Source organism: Condylostylus longicornis, unplaced genomic scaffold (assembly GCF_029603195.1).
Source record: "Condylostylus longicornis isolate FDR11 unplaced genomic scaffold, ASM2960319v2 ptg000063l, whole genome shotgun sequence".
NCBI lineage: Eukaryota > Metazoa > Arthropoda > Insecta > Diptera > Dolichopodidae > Condylostylus > Condylostylus longicornis.
Window position 1 is genome coordinate 156986 of NW_026578031.1, and position 15055 is coordinate 172040.

General features: G+C 22.4%; 2 protein-coding genes across 2 annotated transcripts; both read left to right on the top strand.

The window, feature by feature from the left end:
- Nucleotides 1-956: 956 nt before the first annotated feature.
- Nucleotides 957-9091, top strand: LOC129612195 (uncharacterized). Its single transcript, XM_055525714.1, has 12 exons — nucleotides 957-1067; nucleotides 1205-1383; nucleotides 4192-4315; nucleotides 4414-4614; nucleotides 4764-5133; nucleotides 5198-5280; nucleotides 6296-6311; nucleotides 7420-7757; nucleotides 7828-8091; nucleotides 8158-8343; nucleotides 8436-8628; nucleotides 8955-9091. Exons 1-12 carry the CDS (start codon nucleotides 1010-1012, stop codon nucleotides 9019-9021), a joined length of 2079 nt encoding a protein of 692 aa, XP_055381689.1. The 5' UTR covers nucleotides 957-1009; the 3' UTR covers nucleotides 9022-9091.
- Nucleotides 9092-11437: 2346 nt separating this feature from the next.
- On the top strand, nucleotides 11438-14559 carry LOC129612196 (pancreatic lipase-related protein 2-like). The gene is made up of 5 exons (XM_055525716.1): nucleotides 11438-11748; nucleotides 12956-13255; nucleotides 13331-13753; nucleotides 13820-14434; nucleotides 14525-14559. Exons 1-5 carry the CDS (start codon nucleotides 11679-11681, stop codon nucleotides 14557-14559), a joined length of 1443 nt encoding a protein of 480 aa, XP_055381691.1. The 5' UTR covers nucleotides 11438-11678.
- The last annotated feature ends 496 nt before the right edge of the window (nucleotides 14560-15055 follow it).

Here is a 15055-nt window from a genome sequence, read left to right on the forward strand (position 1 = left end):
AATCGTTATTTTTTATTAAGAGATGGAACTTTTTTATATTTTATTTATTGAATATTATGTCACATATATTATTTATTAGAAAATATATATATGTACATGTATGTATTTATATATTCATATGCATTAAGTGTAAACACATATTTGAAATAGAAAAATAAAAGCAAAAAAAAATAAAAATCGAATTATTAGAAATTAAGTTTAAATTGAATTTCAATATGTAGTAAATGTGACGCGAGTCACTCTTTAACTTACCTACTACAAAAAAGGTAGTATATATGAATGTATTTCGTATGTATATTAAGCTCTATTTAGTTAAATATAGGTAAGTATAAGTAACTACTCTATGTTAGCAAGAAATATTTAAAAAAAAAAATCAATTTTGTTGTTTTTTTTTCACAATTTTTTTAATATTGCGATTCCTATGGCAGACAGAAAATATTTTACCATCACATACGACACTATATTACAAAAGAAAAAAAACAAACGGTAACTATTTAGTTGAAAAAGTTTTCACATAAAAGACAATATCGTAAAGGCTATCGAAAGATTCGGACGATTTTGAAAAAATCTCCTTCACTGTAAAACTAGCTTGGGAAAATTTTATAAATAAAAACAAAAAATAAAAAATTGAAAAGGAAAATTGTGAAATAAAACTTGAATTTTTGTTTTTCTTTTAAATTTCATAAAATTCTTAATAGACTTTTGTTTTCCTTTCTTTTTTGAAAATTATTTTTACTATGAAAATTTATACAAGTTAAAAAAGTTTGTCCTTTTTTTTTTTTGGTATTCAATTAAAAAAAAAAATTTTCCAATTATCTTAAAGTTATGCGAATGCCAAATTTTTTTGTTTTTCTTTATTGGAAGTGATTGAAACAAAAAATTAATAAATAGTTTGTTTAAAAGTGAATTTTGTGGTTATTATAAAAAAAAATATTACGAAAAATTTAAAATAATTATTTATTTTGCTTTTTAAATTGTAATTTTTAATTAAATTTGAAAATAATCAAAAATGATTTATGAAAAATTTTTATTTACTGTGACATTTTATTGTATTTTATTTTTACAATGTAAGTTATAGTGTCATAACAAAATAGCTCATTTCCTTAAAAATATATTATGTATGTCAAAAATATTATGAAAATAATTAAAATATGAAATAAAAATTATAGAAATTAATATTAATGAAAAAAAAAAAATTCTTTAGGTAAAATGATTTACGGTCAAGGTATAATACAACAGGCACTATATTTAGGTGATACATCAAATTTTAATTCGACTAGAGAGGATTGCGTTTGGAAACGTGGAAATGATTTATACGATAAATGTCCTGATCCTGATATTAATTTATATTTGTATACATCAATGAATAAGAGTAAAGAATTAGTAAGTATACGTATATAATTCTTCATAAAATCTCTAGAATAACAATATGAAAATGTGACATAATAAAAGGTTCTCTTATAATTAGAAATGATAAAAGTTTTACGATATAGAAAAAATTTGAAAAATAAAATAATTTTCAATTATTAATTAATATGTAAAAACTATTTAATAAAATTCAAATTTTATTTCAAATAATCAGAAAAATTTCAAAACAAATGCTTAATAGTTTTAAAATAAACACAAAAAAATTATTAATTTATTGTTCGTAATCCGACTTAATAATTTAGCAATTTGTTGACATAAAAAATTTTTAAATATTTTATAAATTACAAAGAAAAGTACACTTTTCGACTCTTGAGAGCAGTTTTTTTTTGATCAATCATGAAAGGTATAATTAATTTGATTTGACTGATGACCAAAATTTAAATTCATATTTTTATCAATCAATATAAATTAATATTCTAAATTATTCTAGTTTTACGGTAATTCAATTAATTAAATTTTTTATTTTTTTCTATATATGTAAACATTTTAAATTTAAATAGTTTCCATGCTATTATTTTTTATTTAATTTAGTGAATTAATATGTATAAAAGAAAAGAGTTTAAGAGAATGTTTGTATATAAAAGTATTAAGAGACTAATGACCTAATATAATTCCGCGACTTCCATATCGTTTTTGTGCACATATACAATTTGGTAAAAACGGAAATACATTTTTAAATATGGAAAAGTATAATATTTTGTGCATAATTTATTTTCTTTTTGCATATAATTTTTTTTTTTTTTTTTTACTCTCTTTATATGTAAAAACATACCATAATTATTGGCTTTATCGATAGTTATTAAATTTATTTCTTATTTTATTATAATAATTTGTCCATATAAAAATGAAATTTTAAAATATAATTGATTTTTTTTTTTTTGTTATATCGGAAATTTTGAATTTGGTTTTTTTCAACTAAAGATAAAAATTTTTTAAAATTTTCAAAAAATTTGGAAAATTACAATAAAAATGTTTTTTTTTTTTTTAACAGAAAGATGTTCGTAAAGAATTTGGGTAAAAGCAAAAAAAAATTTCTCAATTTTTCGAAATTTTTTTAGTTGTAACCAAAAATTTGTAATATGGTGGATATTAAGGCTTATTTCGAAATTAAAAAGTTTGTTTACAAAACGCAGATATTTAAGAGATTTGAATAAATAAAAATTGATCTATATATGACATTAATTTAATTAATTAATTTGGAGGCAATTAATAAATTAATTTATATAACGCATTGCCGTTATAAACTCTTATACATCAATGCTATTTAGAAAAAATGCTTCACATGACAATTTATTAATTATACATAAAGTAAAAAAAAAGAAAACAATTTCATATTGAATCTGTATACATACAGTCGAACACGCTTATATGCACAGTCTTTTCGCCAGAATTTTTTGTGCTTATATTCGTCTTGTATTGCTATTCATTTTCAATTTGCAATATTAAATTTTTAATTAAATTATAGGATGTGTTATCACATTAAACAATAAATAATGATTCCTATATTTCGCGCCAGATGGCTCATTGGCTCAACGCCGGAAAAATACATAAGGGAATATATGCAATGCGTACTATAATTTGCAAATAAGCTTGTTCGACTGTATATGATTTTGGATTTTTGTTTCTCATTTTCCTTATAAATTGTTATTTTTTTTTTTTTAATTTTGAAATTAAATGGTAATTACGCTAGTTAAGACATAAAATAAGTTTTGACATTACTTTGGCGCTGTTGTACATAATATGTTTATACTATTATGCAAAATACAATTCCGAATGACTACCGCATAATAAATTTAAAAGAGTTGTGTAATTGTCGAACGAGTACTGTTAAGAAACCTTAATATTTTTTTTAGTAAATTTTGGGTAGCCGCTTTTTTAAGTTTTTTTTTTCAAAATTCTACCATATTCAATGAAAATTAATTTATTTAAAAAAAAATTGTAAATCACTTTCCCTCTCAAACATCTTTATCTAAAATTATTGTAGAGGTATTTTAGACATATTTACAGACAGGCATGACATTACCTTTTTTTTTTACTTTTTATTGTTTTTTTTTTTATCGTAACCAAGCGGTTTTATTGATTTGTTTATATTTTTCAATTTGTTTTTTTTTTCTCTTTTTTTTTCTCTCTTATTATGTTATTGTTTTAAATCGATTATTGCATCGTATCGAGCATCGTATTAAAAATAAAAATATTTCAAAATTGATTATAACATAACTGTTATAATCTTGAATAGAAAACTTAATAGAGAAGTATAACAGAAAAAAAAAAATTTATTTGCATATATAAACATAATTGGACATGTGAGATGTCAAAATATTCATACATAACTTTTAATATTACAAAAGCAATATCAACGGGGGAGGGGTACTATTGTGTATTCACAATATGAGTTGATCAGATTTGATTAATTTGCATATTATAAAGATAAATAAAAATTTTGAATTATTTCGATTATTTCTTAATTATATATTAATTTAATGGCCAGATACGAATATTTGTAACTATTTATGGAAATTAGTTTTTTTTTTGTTAATTATTAATCAGTTTGAAAATGTTGTAAGAGATAGGTTTATAGTGCAGCCGGTATAATTTCACAATATTATAGAAAATTTATTTATGTCATAGTTTACCATAATGGCACACATCATATACGAGCATATGAAACATTTTTTTTTAAATAAATTAATTATTTTTCTTAAAGAAAAAATATTTAAATTAATTTCTTTTTTAAAAATATTCACAATTTTTTCATATATATAGCTAGATGTCTATCAAGGTGATTGGTTAAGAAATAGTAAATGGGATCCACAAAAGGAAAATATTATTTTAATACATGGTTATGCAGGAAATGATGAAGCCTTACCATTAATTGTTTTACGTGATGGTACTTTTTTTTTAAAAAATCTTTTATTGTTTTTAGTTTGAATATAAAACAAAAAAATATGAATTTTAATAATAATACGAGAATTTTTATAATTTTAGCATATTTAAAACATGGAAGTTATAATGTTTTTATGGCTAATTGGGGTGCATTAGCAAAACCACCATGTTATGTTTCAGCTGTACATAATTTAAAAACTGTAGCTAGATGTTTAGCTGAAAGTTATACATTCCTTAGAAATTCTGGTTTAAGAGTTGATAAAACAACATGTGTTGGTCATTCATTAGGTGCACATATTTGTGGTATTATGTCAAATTATTTAAATTTTAGAGTTGAAAGAATAATTGGTAAGTTAAAAGAAAAAATTTTGCTTATACTCTTTTGAAATGGGGGGGGAGAAAAATTTATATTTTCTTTTTATTTTTTTCTTTTTTGTTTTTATTTTGTAAAGGGCTTGATCCAGCACGACCATTAATTAAGCCCGGTAATAGTAATCGTTTAGATAGTGGTGATGCTAAAGCAGTTCATGTTATACATACAAATGCTGGTTATTATGGTGAAACTGGACGTGTTGGACATGTTGATTTTTGTGTAAATGGTGGTAAAAGACAACCATATTGTAGTAATACAAGTAATGCAAATTTATGTAGTCATATATGGGCAATTTGTTATTTAGCACAAAGTATACATACTGATTATGAACCACATGCAGAACCATGTAGTAGAAGATGTCCATCTGGTCTTAGAAGATTTACTAAAAGAAGTTTAGCAAGATATATTGTTAGAAATGCAATTCCAATGGGTCAACATACACCAATGAAGTAAATTAAATTTTTCTTTCTTTGAAATAATTATATTCAATTAGTCTTTGTTTTTTTTTTTTAGTGCTGTTGGATCATATTGTCTTAAAGATGATATTCCACCATATTGTTCAACATCATCAGATGTTATTGGTGATAAAAGATGTTGTTTAGATTATTCAACAGATTTATAAAGGAATATACTGGTAAAAGAAAATGAAAGTATAACGAAAACTAAAACCAAAATAAATGAGCTATTCAACTATAAAATGAAAACTATACAAAATAAACACAAATTAAAATATTATATAAGAAAAGTTACACCACCATTTTATTATAAATATCATTAGGATATTTATATGAAGACTTGATTATTTTAAGGGAATTTCTTTATATGTAAATAATTTAACAAAAAAAACACACATATTTTAGGTTTAAGTTAATTAAAATAGAAATTTTTTGATATATAATTACAAAAATATTTTTAAAAATTATTTTTTTATTCTTTTATATCATCTATACCTGTACATATACGCACATATGCCAATACATTTTGTTTATTTTGGTTTACTATATAGGAAGTAACAAATTATCCAAAAAAACAAATACAATTTTAAATTATACTTAAAAATATTCAAAAACAAATCAGGGTTAAGAGAACGCCAAAAACTTAAAATATAAAAATAACTATGTATAAAGAGGCTACAAATTTGTCCAATTGACCTAAATTTTAACCAAAAATATTCAAAATAATAATGAATCAATCAATTGATATACATATATATTATATTATGTATATGATGTACTTCTACTGATACAAAACGCTAGACTATAAACATAGTTACTTTACTGTTATTGATTTGAGGAATTTTAAAATTCAGAAACAGAAATTTTACCTATCACACACATGTACAATAATGGCACGCCAATATGAAATTATGCGTCTAGAATACAATTAATTTCTAAGAAGCATGTCAAATAATTTATACATAATATATTTAGGGTGGAGATCAAAATAAAACAAATACAATTTCGAAGAAGAAAGGTGAAAAAGAAAAAAAAATAAAATAGTTATAAATTCTGTACATGAAAAATTTAGCAAGAAAACAAAAATAAGCATAATAATTTGTTCTAAAAAGAAAAATTTTTACTTTTTCTGTTGAAAAATTTTTTACTATGTCAGTAAGACATAATGTCATGTTGAGAGGTGCATCAGAAATTCAACTACTATAAATACATCGACACTATACATTCTAAGCTTAATCACTCGCATAGTACAGAGGCTCGTTTTTAAAGTATATTTGAATTTAAAGTTGTGGTTGTAATGTCGAAAAAAATTTTTTCCTACAATTTTATAACTATTATAAGATAAAAGCATATTTTGAGTTGGTGAGTTTACGGAAATTGTTTAATTTTAAAAATTTGAAATTTTAATTAAGACTTTAAAGAAATTCCAAATTTATTTCCATTTATTCGATATTATATTTTACAACAAAAACACAATAGAACAGAGACTATTTGAAATTTTATTTATTTCTCACTGCTTTCATCTGCGATATCGTAAACAAGCTTATAGAAAATTTTCGAATTTATTCCAAGAAATATTCTGCAAAATTTTTGAAGTATTTATTTTTATACTGTCCTTTAATCGAACTTTTTGTATAATTCAAATGTCAATAATATTAATTATAATTTTGCAATTATAATGATTCAAAATAAAAATCAACATTTTAAGCTCAAAATTTATGAATCAAATCAGTAGAAATATGACGTTATCCTAAATATATGCAATATAAATAATGACAAGTCTATCATTTATCTAGTAAACTATCTAATTTCATGAAAGTCTTTTATAAAATTAAAAGCTAAAATCTTCTGGAATAATAAGCTTTCATATTTTGAAAATTATGTATAAACTTTCAATTATATCTTTTGATACATAATATGAATTTTATCAAAATTAAAAAGATCTAATTCTTAATCAACAGCTTGACTTTATATTGACTTTCATTAAGCTTTTTGTAGTTTATCACTTAATATTCTTATCATGTGTTTAATATTTTTCTTTTTTGAAATATTCAATGTTTTCCACGTTCTGAAACTCCAAAATTGTAAAACTTATATAAACATATGTATAGAATGATAATTTTGGAGAAATAAACAGAGGCAAAGAATATAGATCTAAAAAAATATAATTATTTTTATTTATTTAGCTTGTTTTTGTTTTTTTTTTTTTTGGTGTCTTTCTTCTTACTTAACACCGCATATACTTAGAATTCAAATTCATTTTCAAAAAATTATTTTAAGTGTTTCATTTATTCTTTGTAATGAGTTAGTAAAAGTTGAAATGTTTACAACAGTTGTTGCTAGTTTAATAACATTTTATTTTATATGCCTTCAAAATACATTTGGTGGTGTTAATATAACTGTAGGATCCTGTGTTATACAATATTCAGAAGTTTGTAATAGTAATTTTGTACGTTTTTATATATCGTCAAGTGATCATCGTGATAAAGGATTTTTTCTATTTGAAAATTTTCGTACTAAAATACCCGAATGGATAAATTTTAAGAATGAAAATAAAATTATAATACATGGATATGGTGGTGGTATTGAATACAATCAAACCAAAGAAATTCAAGAAGGTTAATTAATTTTTTTCAAATATTTTGTTTTTATTCTGAGAAGCACATAAATGTATTTTGAAATTTTTAGAATATTTAAAAATTAATTCAACAAATGTAATTGCTGTAGATTGGGGACGTTTAGTTATATTACCGTGTTATCCAAGTGCTGCTGTAAATACAAAACAAGCTGGAGAATGTATAGCAACATTTTTACAAAATTTACAAAAAATTAATTCAGAATTTGAACCTAATAATGTTCATATAATTGGTTTTAGTTTAGGGGCACATGTTGCTGGTTTTGCAAGTAATGCCTTAGAAAAATCAATTGGAAAAAAAATTAATAGAATAACTGGTAAATTTTTTTAATTAATTATTTTTAAGTCGATAATACTTTTGTTTTTTTTTTTTTAATTTTAAGCACTTGATCCAGCATTACCATTATTTGCAACATCAAGAGCAAGTAGAAAATTAGATTCATCAGATGCTGAATTTGTTGATGTGATTCATACAAATTTGGGAATATTTGGTAAAATTGAACCAAGTGGACATGTAGATTTTTATATTAATGGTGGACAATTTCAACCAATGTGTCAAAAATCTAATAGTATAACAAAAAAATGACTATAAAATTTATTTTTAAATTTTTAAACTATAATGAATTACAATGTAATTTCGAATCTATTTGTTGGTTTTTAGATATTCCTCTTTGTAGTCATATGATGGCTATAATTTATTTTAAAGAATCAATAGCTGCTATTGAAAATGAAGATGATGGTTTCTGGGGATTTAGATGCTCAAGTTATTTTCAATTTTTATTTGGTTGGTGTAATAGTAATTCTACAATTAAAAATAGTGATCAAATTTTAATGGGGGAACATTGTTCAAGAACGTAAGTTAATTAAAATAATATTACATACATATGTATATAATGGAAACTGAATTTAAATATTTTAAAATCACTGGTATATTTTGTTATCTGTCAATAAATAAAAAATAGAAATGTCAAGTATATGCATTCGAAATGTCAACAATAAATTGTTGTCATAATAAAACAAAATAATTTTTAAGTTTTTAATTTTAACCAATTTAAATCTATTCAATATTTTAAAAGAAAATATGGAAAATTGGAACGCACCTGCTACAATTTATTTATAAATTTTCAATTGAAATTTTAAAATATACTCTTTTATTTATTTTTTTATTTTCTAATTTTAGTGAACATGGAATTGTTTTTGTTTACACAAACATACTGCCACCTTATGCTATGGGGAAATTGACATAGAAAAATTAAACATACATACTTGCAATATTTTTGTGAAAGAATTAAATTTATGATATTTTTTTTAAATGATTTAAAAATTTCGAATAAATTATTTTTTTTTTCAAATATGTCTACAATAAAGGATTTTTTAAATTAATCTAAAAAAATATTAATTGTGATATAGAATAATACTATTATTACCTTGCCTGCCGAAGGGTATTGTGCAACCTAACCTAGAATAATACTATTTTTGTAAAAATGGCGATATATATATATAAAAATATGAATAGAACAATCATCCCTTGATAATACACAAGATTTTGGCAAAAATTTTTAATATTTTGAGTGTACAATTCGCTGGAGTATTTAACAGAGTCTCACCTTTTATTCTTAACGAAATAAAAAAAAAATCAATTTTCTATTCATTATTTAATAGTGATATAAAATATGGCATTAAATTATGGGGCATACATCAACCATAGAAACAATTGATGATCCTACGAAAGATTTATAAAAACCAATTTGATTATAATTGTAGAGGATATACTTAAAATATTAACCATGGTATGATACACACCACCTTTATAACCAAAAGCAGGTGAAATGCATTATCGCTTAAAAAAGAGTTAACAGACAAGGCATTGAAAAACTACAGTAAAATTTTTTCAGTGAATTAATTTGATTTTTTCTTTTTATAGTGTTATAAACCTTTAATGTTACAAACCATTTCTGGGAATCATTTAGATTTCTTTATCAAATATTTACAATTAAATTTTATTTTTAATTTTCAATTGTTTTATACAATTAATTTTAATTTATAATTTTTATTTTTCATACAAATATTGTATAAAATTATTTTGTTTTTAAGACCATTTTCAGTCTTTGAGGAAATTTAAATTATAGGCCAAAATGTGTATAAACTGTAAAGTAAGAATTTATTACATTTGAATTATATGAATTAAATTTTTTATTTAGAGAATAAATCGATAACAGAGGACGACCAATGTACCGTAATACATTTTTAAATATCTGATTTTAATCAAATAAATAAAAAATGTTGCCTATTCTAATTTAAAAATTTCGCCTAAATATATGCAATTTTTTTACAATTACAATTTTATTCGTATACAATAGCTGTCATACTAGTTACACTAGTATATTCCTCTATTTCTGAAAAAAATTATTTAAATTCAAAAATGCGCGCGCTTTTTCAAAAAAAAAAATATAATTTAAATTACATACAATTTATTTGATTTTTCTTTTCATTCACGAATTCGTAACTAAAACTTTGAAATTAATTTTTCTTGTCCGTTATGTTATGTACAATCCAACATATTTATTTAACATTTATTTAGTTATCATGACCTTTATGTTCGCAAATTTTAAAGAATTTTAAGTGCGTGAGGCATGTAAAAAATACAACACAAGTTTTACAGCAAAAACACAAGTTTTAAAAACTTTTTCTTTTAATAAATATTTTTTATTAATTTTATGCATTTTCTCAAAATACATAATTGTCATTTTATTACTTATGTTGCCTACATAATATGTAAAATACCGGCTTTTATTGTTTGTTTTTTTTTTCTTATTTTAAATTATAAAGAAAAGTAAAATTTATAATAACCACCAGTTGAAATGTAAAGCTTGCAATAAATTATAATTCAGCTATCATTCTTATGAGTTTGTTTGTTTTTATTGGTTTCTTTTATATTAATCGCGAGAATCTAGATCATTTGACTCTATTGTTTTTGAAAATAAAAATTTTTATTTGCATTTTATTGTATTGTGTCTCGTTTTAAATATTTCTTTTTCTTTTATTTTTTTATTATTTACTTTAATATACATTTCTCATTTCACTCAATAAAATTTTTTTTTTTATTTTTAATTCTCAACTCTTCATTTAATTAATATAAAAATTTTTACTTTTTTTTTCTTATATTCAAATTTGGTCAACATAAAAGTGTGCTGTTGGAATATGGTGGGAATTTAACATATAATAAAAAATTTTATTTGAAAAACTCATTTCACTCTTTTTGTTACTATTTTTAAAAAGTTTTTTGAATATCCAGAAATAAATTGATTAAATTGAAAAGAATTTCTTTAAGTTTAGATTTTGTTGAGCGATTGATTTATAACTCAATAGCAGCGGGGTTTTACTATCGCAATAGTATAGAGTTTAAAAGTAGTATTGAAATTGTTTTTGTAATATTGAAATTGTCTCACGTGACTTAAGTGAGATTAATAGAATAAAATTTATTAACTAAAAATATATATTTTTGTTTTGAAAAAAAAAAAAACAATTTATGATCTATGAGATTAAATCGTATATATATATATAGATTGAAATGATAAGAAATCAATAAAAGTTTTGAACATTTTTGTATTGTTCATTAAAAAAACCATAAGGTTTTTACAAAAATAATCTTTATAATTAAATTCGAATTAAATAATTTAAAAGAATGTAAGTGTAAATAAATCAATTAAGTTTAATACATCGCAGAAATAAAATTCGATTTTAGAAAGAAGATCTTAACAGAAAAGAAGAAGGCAAACAAACAAGCAAAAATAATAAGGTGGAATTCTTTTTTTTTTTCTATATTTAAATTTAAAATTTCACTTTTGATTTTCTTCTTTATTGAATTTTCTTTGCTATATTAATAATTTCAATAGTCAAAAGTATGAATAAATTTTATAAATATAAAATGGCAACACCAAAAATTTTTGTTATATTGTTAATAATTTGCATAGGTAAGTTTGCATATTTAGAATATTTAATAAGACATTATGTTTAATATTATACGAATTTGGTAACAATCATAATGAAATTGAAAATAAGATTTGATTTGAGTTTGTTTTTGAAAAAAAAATAGTTCATAAAGTGATTAAGAAACTATCAGTGAATTTTGTTAAAGATACGAGTATAAAATGATTTGCAATAATTTAAGATTTTGCAATTTGAACTTGTTTAAAATTCAATTATAACAAAATTATTAAAAATATAATTTGCAAATCAAATGACTTTTTTAATTATATTATATAAAATTCATAATAAACAAGTGTTTTAATTTTATATGTGTTTAATTTAGAAGTGGGAATATAATGGGTGATTTTCTTTTAAACACTTATTTCTTAAACTTAAAGTATAATTCAGAAAAATTGCTAATTTTCATAGTAATTTTAATTTAAAACGATGACTTCGTTGCAATATGCAAAAATGAATCCATATAAAATGATGTTGACATCACAACTATATGTTTCATATAGTGAATTTTAACTTTAAAATGTTTTAACTTGGATATAGTTGTTCGTACATTTCCGCCTGATTTATATTATTTGATTATAGCTTTATTGAATATAAAGTTATTAATCAAATAATAGGCCAGTATATTATATGTATAAACAAGAGATTTGACATACTCTCAAATACAATAATTCAGAGGTGTTAAAACATTTTATTTTCACAAAAAAATTAATAAATCTAAAACGTGATATCATTTGATCACCGATTTTGCATTAACAATTGTGGTTAAAACCTAAAAAGCAAGTAGCAAAACAAAAAAAACCCCCATTACAATGTATTTTATTAAAATATGCAAGTTCAATAATATTTTAAACATGTAAAAATTGTGCATTTTTTATTAATAATTGGCAATAATATGAATATTATTTTATAAAACTATATAATAAACTTTATATTTTAAAGAAGTTTTACATATTAGACTATATAAAATTAGTTTAAAAGTTTTTGAAAAAAAATTCAAATTTTTCGAACTTGACAACTCTATTTTAAAAGTGACAAATAGAGTGCAAAATATTCAGTGCACTTTTCAAATATTTTCAAATTATCTTATTGAAAAATAACAATTTTTTGGATATTAGATTTAAGAACTTTTCAGAGATTAGTTTTTATTAAATTTGAATTTTATTATTAAATTAATTAAAATTTATTTTGTAGATTTTGTGAATTCAAATAATTCAGGTGATTATCCTTTAATCAATAATAGAGCACCAAGAAATAGTATTACAATAGGACCATGCACTTGGGTTATAAATAGATCATGTCCAGATACTGATATTAAATTTTATTTATTTACTCGAAGTAATAGACATGATCGTCAATTTATACATATTGATGAAACTAAAAGCAAATCAAATTTATCTGAATCATTCTTTAATCCAAGGAATCCAACAAAAATTATAATTCATGGTTATAATTCAGATATGTATTTGGGTCCATTAATATCAATGAAAGAAGGTTCGTTTTGTATACCAGACAAATATTATATATAGCTTTAAAAATTAAATAAATTTAATATAATTTTATTTTCAGAATACTTACAAATAAGAGATTATAATTTATTTTATGTTGATTGGAGTATTCTTGCAACCGGTCCATGTTATTTTTCAGCAGTTCATAATACACGTCATGCAGGAAATTGTATAGGTCAATTAGTACAAAGAATATTAGATGAAGGTTCTGCAAATATTCATTTAATTGGATTTTCATTGGGAGCTCATGTACCAAATTATGTTGCACAAAATGTTGGATCATTTATAATACCACGTATAACTGGTTTAGATCCTGCAATGCCATTATTTATAACAGCTTCCAAAGATAATAAATTGGATTCAAGTGATGCAGCCTTTGTTGATGCTTTTCATACAAACGCTTTTGTTCAGGGTAAAATTGAAAGATGTGGTCATGCTGACTTTTATATGAATGGTGGAATAATACAGCCAGGATGTGAAAATAGTATTGTTTTATAAAAATTCTTTAAATCCTCAAAAATAACTAACAATGTTTTTTTTTATTTAACAGATCCATTTGCATGTAGTCATCATAGAGCAGCTGATTATTATACAGAATCGATTCGAAGTGTTAAAAATTTTTGGGGTTGGCCATGTTCATCATATATTAGTTATTTATTAGGTTTATGTCCTCCAACAAATAATTTGTTTGAAGCTGGTGAAAATTGTAATACAAACACTGAAGGAATGTTTATTGTTTCAACAAATGGAGAAAGACCATTTGCAAAGGGTAAATGGCCTGAATATATTAAAAAGAATTTGAAAAATGATCCGATCGTCAATTCACCCTATAATCTTTACAATAAACGTATCAATCAACCTATGACAATTGATGAATGGGGAAAATTAGATTATTCTTTTAATAATCTTGAATCTAATCATCAAGTTAATTATAATCCAGATTTTATGGGAATATATTCACAAAATTATAATGAAGATGAAACCAATGAAATCGCTGATATTTTAAGACAAAATTCTGATGTAGAATTGAAATTAAATTTATGGAAATTAAGAAAAATTTCTGATACTGAAAGTGATACTAAAAGAGATTCTTTAAATGATAAAATTTATAATAACAATAAAAATTCCAATAAAATAAATGAAAATATACCGGAAAATGATTTTAGTAATAATAATGTTGATATTATAAAAAGTGATAAAATAGTAACTAATTTAAATAAACGAAAAAATGATAAATATAATTGGATTAATGAAGCTGTATTTGGATTACCAATAATAAATGAACATTAAAGAATTGTTTTCAAATTTTTGTTTTGAAAATTTTATTTTAAATAAAGCTCCCTGACATTTTTGTACATAGGTTAGTATTTTCACAAACCATAGTAAATGTATTGCATTGCATAATCGATTTTTTTAATATCGAAATTTGTAATTTTAATTTACTGTTCAAAAATTTGTTTCGAGTGAGTGATTCATATAAATTTTGTACATTATGATGTTATTTTTTCTCATATACTTTTTTGTTTTACCGACAGGGGGTAAACAGAATAAAAACGACATCACATTCTTAAGATAGGGATGGGAACAGGAAGAAGTGTTTTATCAAAAGTAGTAAAAAAATCTTTTTTTTAAAGTTAACGACAGAATCCTACATAAGACAAAATGAAAAAACGATAGTAAATGTGCTAAATTCAACACGATTGATTGACAGCAATGTTCAATATGAGCAAGCAAATTAAGAGACAATTAAAACAAGTTTTTTAAACATTTTTTATATTTTTGTTTT

Coding starts and splice junctions, on each gene's coding strand:
- LOC129612195 (XM_055525714.1), top strand. CDS start 1,010: ATGATTTATGAAAAATTTTTATTTACTGTGACATTTTATTGTATTTTA. Junction 4,316..4,413: donor ATTAATTGTTTTACGTGATG/GTACTTTTTTTT, acceptor TTATAATTTTAG/CATATTTAAAACATGGAAGT. Junction 8,629..8,954: donor GGGGAACATTGTTCAAGAAC/GTAAGTTAATTA, acceptor TTCTAATTTTAG/TGAACATGGAATTGTTTTTG.
- LOC129612196 (XM_055525716.1), top strand. CDS start 11,679: ATGAATAAATTTTATAAATATAAAATGGCAACACCAAAAATTTTTGTT. Junction 11,749..12,955: donor ATTGTTAATAATTTGCATAG/GTAAGTTTGCAT, acceptor TTTATTTTGTAG/ATTTTGTGAATTCAAATAAT. Junction 13,256..13,330: donor ATTAATATCAATGAAAGAAG/GTTCGTTTTGTA, acceptor TTTTATTTTCAG/AATACTTACAAATAAGAGAT.